The sequence below is a fragment of the Mauremys mutica genome, chromosome 1 (assembly GCF_020497125.1).
Source record: "Mauremys mutica isolate MM-2020 ecotype Southern chromosome 1, ASM2049712v1, whole genome shotgun sequence".
NCBI lineage: Eukaryota > Metazoa > Chordata > Testudines > Geoemydidae > Mauremys > Mauremys mutica.
In genome coordinates, this window is record NC_059072.1 from 110,253,931 (window position 1) to 110,268,018 (window position 14,088).

Sequence of the window (14,088 nt, forward strand, 5' to 3'; positions counted from 1 at the left end):
TGTATAAATATGTTGAAAATAGCCTCCACTCAAAACTGGCAGAGTACCCCTCCAGCACCCACACCTTGCCCTTAAGGCAGGAGGGGGCAGAAAGGAGTGAGCGGCTGGTTGGAGGCATTTAGGGGAGGCAGTTGGCAAAAAGGTGTTGTTTGGGGGGTCTAGGAGGATGGGGCAGGAAGAGGTGGAGTGGGGGCGGAGCCTTGGATAAGGGGGTGGAGCCAGAATGGGGCAAAATCAAAAGTCAGCACCTATGAGTCGGGGTGACAGGGACACCCTGCGTGGGCAGGCGGAAATTTGTTGCCTGTACAAACTTCCCCAGCAGCTGCACAAAGTTGTTGTAATTGTGTCACACAGTGAACCCTATGCTGCTACCATGACCCCCCCTTGCCTCCCTGCCCAGGCCCACCCAGCCAATCGCTGCCTCCCCAGCACTACACATGACCTTTGACTTACGTCAGTCATAGCGCTCTTCCACCGCTGCGCTCCAGCTTGGTTGGTGCTCTCTGCGCCTGCCCCGTAAGTGCCATCACGTCATTGGTCAAGGGGATGTCCGGGGTGGGATTTGGTGGGGACTCTGTTTTGAGCGGTGGCATGGTAATGGGGCCGGGTCAGGGGGGTAGGATATGGGTCAGAGGGTCTTGGGGGCAGTCAGGGGATGGAGAATGGGGCATTGGATAGGGTGTGGAAGTCCCAGGGAGCCTGTCAGGGGGCGGGGGTGTGGCTAGGGGTTGGGGCTGACAGGGGACAGGGGGGTTGGATAGTTGGTGGGGTCCTGGGGGGTGATTAGGGGGCAGGGGGTCTCTGGGGGGGGCGTTCAGGGGACAAGGAGCAGGGGGGGTTGGATAGGTCAAGAGATCTGGGGATCCTGTCAGGGGGCAGGGAGCGGTTGGATAAGCGTGGGAGTCCCGGGGGTCTGTCTGGGGGTGGGGGTGTGGCTAAGGGTCGGGGCAGTCAGGGGACAGGTAGGGGGTAGGGTTCTAGGGAGGCAGTTACAGTGGGGGGGTCTCAGGAGGGGGCAGTAAGGAGACAAGGAGCACGGAGGCTTAGCTAGGGGGTGGGGTCCCAGGAGGGGGCAGTCAGGGGACAAGGAGCATGGGGGGTTGGGGGTTCTGAGCGGGGCAGTCAGGGGGCAGGAAGTGGGAGGGAGTGGATCGGGGCAGGGTTTGGGTGCAGGGTCGCCCAGGGTGTGTGTGTCAAGTGGCGCAATTTGCCCCGGGCCCTGCAGGGGCCTCGCGAGCCGCTCTGGGTTTTCGGTGGCGGGCCCTTCACTCGCTCCGAGTCTTCGGCGGCGGGCCCTTCAGTGCAGCCAAAGACTCGGAGCGAGTGAAGGACCCGCTGCTGAAGCCTTGGAGCACTGCCCGGTGAGTACAAGTGCTACAAGCGGAGGGGCGGGGGGGAAAGAAGCCGCAATTGGCGGCACTTAGGCTGCTCTACTGCCGCTGCTTCATTCTTCGGCGGCAATTCGGCGGCAGGTCCTTCCCTCCGAGAGGGGCTTGCTGCTGAATTGCCGCCAAAGACCCGGCCCTGCCCCAGGCCCCCTGAATTCTCTGGGCGGCCCTGCTTGGGCGGGGCTCCCTGGGTGCACACCCTAATGAAATGTGCTGCACACGCCTATGACCAGAATGCAAAGGCGAAATCCTTTCCCATATGCTTTACAAGTCGGTTTCCTTCTCTGTGGTTATGAGCACTTCCGTAGCTGATGGGGATGAGATCCTGTATTCTGCTTTGGGGCTCTCCAATGGTTCAGACACTCTAGCCCCGTGCTTCTTTGGCTGAGGCAAGTCCTCTGCTAGGGAAGTGAGTTGCTTTAGCCTCTGCAGAGAGACAGGCAGACGGAGGGAATCTCTGTTAATTAAACTGATAAACAAACTGACACCCAATAGCAATCCACAGTAATTGCTGTGGGCAAAGGCATTTCAGAGAGCTAATCCTCTCCACTTTCCATTCCTCTCCTCCATCTCTCTCTCTCTCTCTCTCTCTCTCTCTCACACACACACACACACACTCTCTCTCTCTCTCTCTTTACTTTTCTGATCTTTAGCCAGTTCTCATCCATGATTATTCAACCTCCAGGCGTACAGTGTTGCTATTTGTTTACATTTTGGGACATGTATCACAAGGTGCACTAGAAATGTATTTTATGGGAGGAGGGATGGTCTTCTGATTAAGGCACAGGAATGGGAATCAGTACACAAGGGTTCTATGCCTGGTTCTGCCTCACATCTCCAGTGGCCTCAGACAAGCCCCTTGTGACTTAATTTGTCTGTAGTGCTGAGTAGTCACACCTTCCGCTGCCTTCAATGGGAGTTGTGGCTCCTCTGAACTCATCTGATTCGGAGGGCTGATAATAAAGACCCTGCACTCCCTGGGACTACCAGAAAGTGTTTCTCATTGGTTTTCAGACTCATTGAGCATCAAAACACTTTTCTAACAGACATTGATATTCATAGCTACATGTGTCTTTTTACCCTGACTGTCTGGCTCAGCACACACCACTCATCTGATCACATGATTACAGACCGTATCACAAACAGGGCTGAGCAATTAACTCATTTATATAACTAATTTTGACACACTCTCTCTCTCTCTCTGTTTGTGAATTGCCTGCCAACAGATTGTTTTCTTTAATTTACTAAAAAATATTCATCCAGTAATTTCTGGCATAGTTCTTGGCCTGTAGCTTGTTTGTGATTCCATGTTTGGAATTTGAGCTGTTTTTAACTGGACACATAAGGTAACAATGTTTGTGTTTCCTGATTGGCCCAGTGGAACTCTGGGAGTCAGCTTGCTGGTGTGAATAGTCACAATTACCAATCAGAAATGTGCTTTCCATGAATATATAGCAATATTCACTCTAAATACAGCATGCTGTTCCTTGGAGCTTTGCTGCCAGTACTTGCATTGCTTAAAATATTCATAGGCAGTGAATGAAAGAGGGGCACAAGCACAGTCAGGGAAACTCCATTTCAAAATCAGAATATTCATTGAGGATTTTTCTTTTTTTTGGCGGGGAGTGGGGTTGGTGGACAGACCCCTTCCTGCATTTCCAATCCAAGTCCTTGGAAGCTTCTTTATAAAGAGGCAGTTTAAAAGTCCATGTAAGTTATATCTGACATTTTATAAAGTGAGAGGTAAACACAAAAATCCCTTATCTGTACTTGACTAAATCAGTCACTTGAGCACACTATAAATTAGCACTAACACATCATAATAAAATATTTGGCATCTACAGGAACTTTTTGGCTGTAGATCTCAAAATGCTTACCAAAGGTGGATATGTATCATTCCCATTTTACAGCTGGGTAAGTTAAGTCACAAAGGCCCCCATATACCTTTAATAGCAGACAGTTTAACCTCTTTCAGTTGTGTAAGCTGGTTGTGTTGTAGACTAGGTAGCTGAAGTCTTATAATTAAAGTGGTAAAACTTGTGTGCAGATATCGGTCTTGTTAATGCAATAACCACCCCTCCAGTGTGAGGACAGCTATAGTTTCCCCAGGGACTGCACCTTGATGTGGTGCATATGCTTGTGTGCTCCAGATACCCTGAGAGTTATGTTGGCAGGTGTAAAACTCCTGGTAAGGTCACCCAAGACAGAAAGGTCAAAGGGTAGGAGCCAAACTAAAGGCAGTCCACTGGTCTCACAAAAATGCTCTGTTACAGAAACATCCTGGAGACAAGATGAATCTGTCATAGATTTGCAAATACAAATATCAACTGTGGAGAACCATGATGTGCTGGATGTAAGACAAAATAGTACTGATCAACCAGCAAATCCGTCTGACATTCTGATGCTGGAGAATCAAATCCGCAAGGAAGTTGTTAATCTGAAATGGGGTATCTTCACAGCTAAAACTAAGTCAAGAATTGGGAGTTGGAATGGTAGATCACTTCAGAGCACAGGCAGACTGACACAAGTTATCAAGAAATGAAAATCTCTGGCCTAAGGATATCTGGACTGACTGAGATGAGGTGGACTGGACCCATCTAATTATCATTGGAAGGCATGGTTGAAGAGAAGATGATAAACATTGGGAAGGTTAAGCTTAGCAAGGAAGCTACTGCAGCACCGAAGGAATAGGTATCTGCACATTCAAGAATACTGACGCTTGCTTTATGACAAACCAAGCAAAAGTCACACTTGTTCAGTGTTATGCACCTGACAAATGATTGTGATGAACAAGGCAAAGATTGTTTCTCTGAAAGGTTGCAGAGTGTCCTTGGCAAGATCAATAAATATGATATTGTTATCTCTATATGAGATCTAAATACACAGGTTGGCTATGATAATACTGGATCTGAGCACATTATGGGTAGAAATGGCATATTAGAACAGACTGACAATGGAAAATGTTTTTATAATTCTGTGTCCTATGCAGTCTATGCATTTTCACACAAGGAAAGACAAACTGACGTGGAGATGAAATGATGGCTTCACCCAGAAACAGCTTGATCATGTTGCCTTTAGCAGGTGCTAGAGAAGATCACAGTTGAACACTAGGCTTTACAGGAGTGCTAGTATCAGAAGTGACCACCATCTTGTTATTGGGACAATCAAAATAAAACTTAAAAAAAATAAAAAAAATAAAAAAAACAACAACACTCAAGGCAGAAGGAATGTATGATACTAGAAAGTTAGTAGATCCAAGTGAAGGCACATTTCAAGATGCAATTTAGCAATAGATTTAAAGAGTTAAAGACACAGATGGATGACAGAAAAACAACGGAAGTTTTTCAAAGAAGCAAGTGAGGATGCATCCAGGACTACCATGTGGGATGAGACTATCTAAGAAACAAGAATGGCTCCAACCAAATACATGGAAGCTAGCTGAATAGAGGAAAAAATTAAAGAAGAGAAAGCGACAAGAATGAGACAGCAATATTAGAACTATTCTGCAACAAGAATATGCGGACAGAAGCAAGGAAGTTAAAAGATTAGCCAGAAGAGATCTTAGAGAATGGATGGAAAATAAAGCAAGAGACACCGTGGAGGCACATAGGAGAGAGGATTCTAAAAAGCTTTCTCTAGTATCTAAACAACTGACATCTCAATGCTCTAACCCAGGGGTCGGCAACCCTTCAGAAGTGGTGTGCCAGGTCTTCACTTATTCTCTCTAATTTAATGTTTCGCGTGCTGGTAATACATTTTAACATTTTTAGAAGATCTCTCTCTCTGTAAGTCTAAACTATTATTGTATGTAAAGTAAACAAGTTTTTTAAGATGTTTAAGAAGCTTCATTTAAAATTTAATTAAAATGCAGATCTTATCAGTTTAGTGCAGTGGTTCTTAACCTGGGGTGCACGCACCCCCTGGGGCAGGGCCGGTGCAAGGATATTTTGCCACCTAGGTGAAACTTCCACCTTGCACATCGGTTCATTGAGGGGCAAATCCCCAACGAGCCTTTATAGACCCCAGGGGCCAGCTGTGCCCAGGGGCTGCTCCCCAGACCAGGTTCCCCCCTCCCTGCCCCCTGAACTCCTCTGGAGGGTGCACAGCCCCCCTGCGAGCCCTCCCAACCCCACCCAGGTGGCCCCCACCCGGAGTCCACTCACTGGCTTTGTTGGGCTTGGGCCACTGCAGCAGCACGGCAGGGAGGAGCCACCTTCCGGAGGCACCAGAGAGCCAGAGCGTCCTGCTTGCAGCAGCAGCAAGCTCCAGCCATGGAGGAGCCAGCGTGGTGCAGGGGGGCAGCAGCCCTGCAAAGGCGGTGGTGGCACTGCTGGCAGGGAGCAGCTGTGCCCCTCCTGCCCAGGGGCGCCAGTAGACTGCAGTGGATGTATGTGGGTGCCAGCCCCCATGCGCCCCCTGGCTCCCCCCTTGCCTAGGGTTACCATCTTTCAGCAATCAAAAAAGAGGGGAGAGCCCTGCCCTAGCCCCCATCCACTCCCTCCCACTTCCCACCCTGATTGCCCCGGTCAGAACCCCCAACCTCCTCCCACCCGCTCCTTGTCCCCTGACTGCCCCCTCCTGAAACCCCTGCCCCTAACTGCCCCCCAGAACTCCACTCCCTACCTAAGCCTCCCTGCTCCTTGTCCCCTGACTGTCCCCTCCTGAGACCCTCCCACCCTAACTGCCCCCCTAGGACCTTACTCCCTACCTGTCCCGACTGCCCCAACCCTTATGAATACCCCCACCCCCAGACAGACCCCCGGGGACTCCTACGCCCCATCCAACCACTCCCCGCCCCCTGACAGGACTCCCAGAACTCCCAACCCATCTAGCCCCCCCAGCTCCCTGACTGCCCCCCAGGACTCCCCTTACCAGGCCCATGCCGGTGAGAGGCTGGCTCTACGTGGAGGCAAAACATGCTGCTGGGCTGCTATGCACACAGCCCCTCCCCCGCAGAGTGCTGAGGCGGTGGGATGGGGGGAGCTGCAGGAGGGGCAGCGGCGGCTCACACTCTCGGGTGCCCCCCCGGGGGGGGGGGCTCCTGCAGCATATGCATGCGGGCAGCGGGCCTCATGCACCCCCCGGTTCCCCTTCGCCATGCTTGGGCTCTGCAGCTCCCGGGAGTGTGAGCTGCCACCGCCGCCGCCCCTCCTGCAGCAGGCTCAGGGCCCCATGCCCTGGCGGCTCACACTCCCGGGAGCCGCAGAACCTGAGTGCGGTGAGGGGGGAGCGCCTGCCGCCGGCCCTGCTTCACTCAGCCAGCCGCAACCCCGGCTGGCAGCTGCATGCCAGGCAAAATTGGCTCGCGTGCCAAAGGTGGCACGCGTGCCGTAGGTTGCCGACCCCTGCTCTAACCTTTGTAGAATTGTGTAGAAAAGCTCAAGACTGTACGATTTCAACCACAAAGGATGGACAGAGTGCCCGTTCGATGGTACATTTCCATGCTGTGCTAAACCAGCCAGAACCATTAACACATACTGAGAAATGTGAAGACGTAGCGGTCTTATCTATACCACTACAAGTAATCACCTCGGAGGAAGGAACTAAGGCTATAAACCAGCTGAAGAGTGCTAAAGCACCAGGTTAGGGTAAAACAAATGCTGAAATGTTAAATGCTGGGGAGGAAGTGATGGTGAATTACATGTGCAGGCAGTTGCAGAGGTCTGGAGATGGGACACCTGTCCAAAGATTGGAGAAGAGGTGTTATCTGCAAAATCCCTGAAAAGGTAGAACAGCTTATTTGTGATAACTAGAGAAGGGTGATACTCCTAGCTGTATCTGGGAAAGTGTTTTGTATTATCATTTTGAATGGGATGAAAACTGCTATTGATAAAGTACTCAGGGAAGAACAGGCTGGATTTCAATCTGGTAGGTCATGTTCAGAACAGATTTTCACCTTGAGAAGACTCATTGAGAAAGGCTTAGAATACCAGAAGAATATAGCTTTTAACATCCTTGATTTTATGAAAGTATTGGATAGCATGCACAGAGATGCCCTCTGGAAGATCTTGAGACACTATGAAATCCCAGCGAAGACAGTTAATTTGATAAAAGCTTTGTATGACAAGGTTGCATCAGGACCAAAAGTAGAAAGACAGAATGGTTTAAGAGTGTTACTGGCATAAGGCAAGGTTGCATTTTTTCTCCACTTGGTTTCTGTATTGTCATAGATTTTGTGATGATAAGACGAGAACACTGGTATTGTTTAGGCAAGAAATAGGCTGCAAGACTTAGATTTTGCAGACAATATAGTCATGCTGGATACCAACTGGGATGGAATGAAAAACTCTTTATGAACCTAAAAGCAGAAGCAGTCAAAGTGGGATTTTGTATCTGTATACAGAAGACCAAAATCATGGAGACAGGAGAGAATGCTATCAACACGGGCAGATGTGTGATTGATGGAGAAGAGTACAAAAGAGTTAATGACTTAATCTATTTTGGAAGTACAATATCTGCTAATGGCCATCTCCCTAAAGATGTGAAGGCAAGCATTGGCAAAGCCAGTGGATCATTTTCCCATGTGTCAAACATCTGGAAGAGTAAGACACATCTACACACAAAAATGAGATTGTACAGTTCTGTTGTGCACCCAGAAACATGGCAGATGGCAGAAGTACACAAGAGGATGCTGAAAGCACTCCACAAGCATTGCTTAAAAAGAATTTAAGGAACTCACTAGAAAAATCATGTAACCAATGTGGAAGTGTTGCATCACATGGGTCAGCAGACTGAGGACTCAATGATTCATAGATGCCAAGGGCAGAAGGGACCACTGTGATCATCTAATCTGACTTCCTGCATAACACAGGCCATAGAACTTACATTTTAGAAAAAGATCCAATCTTGAATTAAAAATTGTCAGTGATCGAGAATCCACTAGGACCTTTGTGATCAGACAGAGACTGCTACGGTGGTTTGGCCATACCATCAGGTAACCACGTGGCATAAGCACAAGGTATGTCTTAAACTGGTTCCTTCCTGGGGGGAAAAGAAGGCATGGAGGACAATGAATGACTTATTGCAGGATGACTGAAAATGATGTTACCATCATGGAGACTACAAACATCTTGCTCTGGACAGACAGCAGTGGGGAAAATGGGTTGCCTCATGCGCCACTAGGCTCAGGAGATTCCACAGCTAAAAGCTAAGAACAGTTCCACTAGTATAAAAGTGCTTATACCAGTCTAGCTTATTCCAGTGTGGGAAGGGGATTAAGGTATGCCCACAAAAGGCACCTTTATATCAATATAACTGCATCCACATTAAAGGGTTGTACCAGTATAACCAATCCAATTAAAAACAACAATCCTAGCCAAAATAGCAATACTGCTACAAAATTGGTGTAGACCAGGCCCAGGTGTTAAGGGCCTTTTCAACTGCATAAAGCTGGTCCAGCTGATAAAAGCACCCTTTTCCTTGTGCAGAGAGGGCCAGTAAAACCAAGTCACTTGCCTAAGAGCACAGATGTAGTCAATACTAGAAAGGAGGTCTTCTGACTCCCAGTGCTGTTTCCAATCCAGGAGGCTGCACTCCTCGACTGTCTTCTCTGCCTTCCTCCCTTCCCCATTTGCTCAAGGCTTTTCTCCCCCTCTCCTCTGAATGGGGCTTTGCCTTGTAACTCATTAGGCACCTGAGGTTGGCACTAATCAGCACTGCCACACACCCTGTCACTTCTAATTAAGTTAGAGTTCCTAGCCAGGAAATAAGAGCCTCATGGGCATGGATTCACCTTCCCTGAGGTGACTGAGCTGGAAAGGACATTGTGAGCCCATTTTTTTCCCTGATGCAATAGTACTGCAGGGTTCTCCTCTCCACTCATCTCATTTAGCGAGATTTGAATAACTCCCCCCAGCTCCCCAGAGTTACATTCCACCCTCCCCAATTCATTTCCATTTCCATCAGCCTGAGCTGTCATTCAAACTGGGACAAAAGGGGAGAGATTGTGCTTCCCCAGGTCTTCACAAGGAAGTAACCTAGGGTGTGTGGATCTTGGAATAGGGGGTGGCCACCTCCATGGCCCCATTTCCCACCCCCACCTCCCACACAGACATCTTAGAACCTTGCATAAGGCTCTCCACAAGTTCAGGATCCCTGTGATGGAAGAAGAGGGGACTGGCAGGGAAAAGGCAGCTTTGTATAGACTGGGAGCAAGTCATATGTCCTGCCCATACTGACCCTGGTGAGATTGCCTAGGCCAGGGCAGGGCTAGGTAATACACCTTGTGAAGAGTTATCTGGGGCAGCCCTGGCCAGGGGAGACACTGGTAAGAAGAAAGGGGAAGATCAGAGGTAAAGAGCCAGTGTCTGATCCAGGACTTGCACTTGGCACAACTCAGGAGGGTGCTTTATGCCACCTTCACTCCCCCTAATCCTGGGGGCAGCTGATCTCCACTGGAAATTTAAGCCCAGAAGCCTGTGTCCTCAGGGGGCCTTTCTGGGAGCCAGGCATTGACGGAGTATAGCATTGCCTCAGTCAAACTCCCTTTTCCATCAACACTCTCTGCACCAGAGAGTGGGAAGGGTAGAGATAGATGCTGCTATGACAGCTCTGTGCCACATTGGGGGAATCCTCCACTAGTCGGTTAAGTCAGCATTATGGTTGCCTTGCATCATCATACTCATGCATATCGGTTGCACATAGAACTGCAGATCTGACCCGCTCCAGGCAGGCCGAGGTGCTTGTTGATCCCCTGGGAGCTGAGCAAATTCACGAGAACCTTCCCAGTGTAGCGACAGCCGCTGCAGGTCATTCTGCAGTAGGCAAATGCCAGGCCACCCAGACGGAATGATCAGGGGAGGACTTAGCCAAGGAGGTCCTCATTGAGATGTCTTCCTCTGAGCCCCATCCTGTGAGGAGGCGATCCTGACCACTGTTTTGGGTATCGCCCATTGACTATGGACCCATAACTCCTTATACAGGCAAATCTTCCAATGAAGTCACTGGGAGTTTTGCCTGAGTAAGGGCTTCAGGATTTGGGCTCCCATAAACTGGTAGCTACCAAATGAAAGTACCTTTGTCCCACAAAACATCAACACATCATCTTCAGCCACAGCTTCAAATGACCCTGCTGCTTCCCCATTTTCTCCAGCATCCAGTCCAAAACGTTCCTCTTTCTTTTTAAAACTCTCCATGGACTTGTTCCAGCCAAATGCACAATTCTGGTTTCTCTCTGCATTCCTTCCAAATCTCTCCATTCATCTACACTGGCCTTTTCCCTATCCTTTCATGGTCTCAAATGATATTGGCAAGAGAGCCTTCTCTTACACAGCTCCTTCCATTCTCATCACATCACAACACTCAGCTAGAGAATCAAAGGGCTGACAGGAAAAGGGATGCATTGGAAAGAACTGACAGATATGGTCACGTGCCTATAGAGGAAAGGTAGATGTTAGGAGACATTTCTATTTGGTCACACCATTGAGTCACTATATTCTTTTGGAAGCATTTCCAAACAGTTCGGGCCAGATTCTCCATTTCCCTGCATCTCGTGTCATCATTTTACACTAGTGCAAATTGCTCCCATTCTAACTTATGGCCACTTTACAAAGATGTAACCAACGAACACGGTGTCAGGCCTCAGTGAACCAGGCCCTCCTCTATGTCTATCCCTTTAAAGAAATGCTACGCATTGAATTGTTTGAATGACATTCACAATCGTGAAAACTGCTGTACTGACAGTGCCACAGATCAAAGACAGCATGGGCAGCATAAGGACTATCTTCATCCCCACTGTCCCACTCATGTGTCTCAAATGTGATCCACAGTGACCACCTCTGGGAGCAGGAGGGTACTTTATTCCCCACATCTCTATTCATCTGCGACCTCTCTTCTAAGCCTCTCAACAAGAGGTTCAATTAGGGCCAGTTGCCGAGGTGGTTTCATACTAGTACAGTAGAACCTCAGCATTGCGGATATCAGAGTTATGAACTGACTGGTCAACCACACACCTCATTTGGAACCGGAAGGATGCAACCAGGCAGCAGCAGCAGAGAAAAAAACCAAAACCCAAATACAGTGCAGTTCTGTGCTAAATGTAAACTACTAAAAAAAATAAAGGGAAAGCAGCATTCTTCTTCTGCATAGTAAAGTTTCAAAGCTGTTATTAAGCCAATGTTCAATTCTAATCTTTTGAAAGAACCATAATGTTTTGTTCAGAGTTATGAACAACCTCCATTCCCAAGGGTTCATAACTCTGAGGTTCTATTGTACTGGATGGAGACCATCTATTCATTTCACACAAGCCAATGGGAAGCACTCACAGTCTCTAGTCACTGATGACCTGGGCTGGATTTGAATCTGTGACCTAGAAGTTCTAGACCTTCTTTTACCTTCTTTAGTGATCCCCTGGTTTTCAGCAGGATGCAAATGACGTAGAGTGGAATGCAGATCATGGAAGAGAGAGCCATCAACCAGCCCAGAGCGTACCCCACGGAGGGTACACGTACCAGTTGTTGTATTTGAGGGGGGTGTACTTGATCAGTGAAAATAGGAAGGTCGCTTGAGGAATGAAGAACATGGTGAGTCAGAATAGCAGGTGGGTACATGGTGAGTCAGAAACAGGTGGTGAGAGACGGTTCCTGACAAGGGATGTATAAGCAGTAGAAGATTTGTGATCTCCTTACCTAGTTATATTCTTGGTCCTAAGTGTTTGGGAGTTGGAAATATTGTGATGGGTATGTGTGGGATTGTTTTGGTGAGAGTGTGGGAAGCTAGACATGCAAGTTTCAAGGATGAGGCTAGTTCTTATCTGCTGGTAGGCAGTAACAGGATAATAAATTAGAAGGTTAGACAGAATGGTAATTACCCAATGAAGTTACAGTTGTGCCTGTGTGTATTTTATTAACCAATTAGCAACTGCTTGATTGCTTGATTTTAATTGTATATAAGAGCATGCTGGAGAGAAATAAATGACTTTGCTTTCAATCATATTGACTGCTGAGCTCTGTCCACGCACGCCTGCGCTGCAGCAAATGGTGACCCCGACGTGATTCGTATCGAATGAAAGTGTCGGTGGCCTGACCCAGGCGGAGAAGCCCTGAGCTCAGAGGCGAGCGTCCGAAAAGAGAGGCGCACCTGAGCTCAGAGGTGAGCGGCTAACCCCGACGTGACTCGTATCGAGTGATGATAGTGTCGGGAGCCTGAGCCCAGAGGCGAACGGCCAGGAGCCTGAGCCCAGAGGCGGGGAGTGCTTATCCGACGTGACTCGTATCGAATGATGATAGTGTCGGGAGCCTGAGCCCAGAGGCGAACGGCCAGGAGCCTGAGCCCAGAGGCGGGCGGCTGGGAGCCGCGGTGGGGAGTGCTGGAGAAGCCCCCGGACCTCGACGTGACTCGTATCGAATGATGATAGTGTCGGGAGCCTGAGCCCAGAGGCGAACGGCCAGGAGCCTGAGCCCAGAGGCGAGCAGAGGAGCTGCGGCGGGGAGTGCTGGAGAAGCCCCCGGGCGTCCGAAAAGAGAGGCGCACCTGAGCCCTGAGGAGAGCGGCTATAAGCCGCGGAGGAGAGGGGCGGCTATAAGTCGCGGAGGAAAGCGGCGGCTATAAGCCGCGGAGGAGAAGGGCGGCTATAAGCCGCGGCGGAGAAGGGCAGAGCAGCTAATATGAGTACCGCTGTATCAGCTGAAGAAAAGATAACACAGAAGCTTTATTTGCACATTATGAACCGACAGGGGGAAAAGATTTCCCCTGCTGCACTGATTCACTTATTAAGAAGAGAGGGGGAGTTGGGGAGGCTCCTCCTGACCGGCCTTCGGCACAGGACGAGGAGGTGCTCCACTGGAAGCGAGCCCTGGACGGGAAGACGTTGGAGTGCACGGCGCAGGCAGAGGCTCGTGCCGTGGCCCCGGAGGTCGTTTGGACCTACAAGCAAGTAAGTTGTTTTGGCAGAAGCCCGGAGAAGGCATCCTACGCTGGCTGGTCTGAGCCTGGGACAGTGCCGGGAAAACCGTTATGCTTCTCCGGTATGAGCAGCAACAGCTGGGTGTTCTGACACAGGATTTACAGTTTAAAAGAAGCCAAGCAGGGAAAGTAAAAGAACAGCATGAGTTAATCGAAGACAGCTCATTCTTTTCTTTTTGGCCCTGGTCAAGGACATATTGCTCACAGCTCAGACTAATGAGAGCTGAAAAACCGCCCAAAAAAGCTAATGAGAGCTGCAAAATCCTGCCAGGCACTAACGGAATGTGTTAGCTGTCTCCTTTCACAGGTATGGAAGAGCTGCCCAAAGATCCTAGCAGCCCTGCCAATTTTGCAACCAGGAGACTGACTGCCTGGACCCATGATTTTATTGCAAAAGACCCCTTCACATCAGGAGAATTTTTCTACTGATGATTGGCCTAATTATTTTTTAGTTTCATTGTGCTTTTAAATAGCAGGACAAAAGGACAAGGTAACGTGCTGGCTAATTTCTCCCTCGTCCGCTGCAGCCCCCAAGTCCTGATTATTTCCCCCGTAGAAGCTGAACCACGACGGTGGTGGAAAAGAAGAAAAAACACTCACGTTGTTGATATTGCCAAAGTCCAGAAATTCCTGACTAAAAAGACATTGAGAACTGACCCTGGTGAAGAAACAAAGAATTGTACACTGGCAGGAAGAAATTTGGGACTCCTGCTGAGAAATGTGATGTTAATTGGATTTTGGGATTTATTTTACAGGCTGTGCCCTGTGTTTTGGATAAAAATTTTAGCATGTATTGCCC

The 14,088-nt window shown here is 49.0% G+C and overlaps 1 protein-coding gene across 1 annotated transcript in view; it reads right to left on the reverse strand.

Moving 5' to 3' along the window:
• Positions 1-1,533: 1,533 nt before the first annotated feature.
• LOC123351594 (sodium- and chloride-dependent betaine transporter-like) overlaps positions 1,534-14,088 on the reverse strand; it is a 47,326-nt gene continuing 34,771 nt past the window's right edge. The window contains exons 3-4 of the mRNA XM_044991056.1: positions 11,720-11,889; positions 1,534-1,814 (exon numbers count right to left, since the gene is read on the reverse strand). Coding sequence (XP_044846991.1) covers positions 1,653-1,814; positions 11,720-11,889 — 332 coding nt within the window. The 3' untranslated portion in view covers positions 1,534-1,652. The remainder of the gene's footprint in view (positions 1,815-11,719; positions 11,890-14,088) is intronic.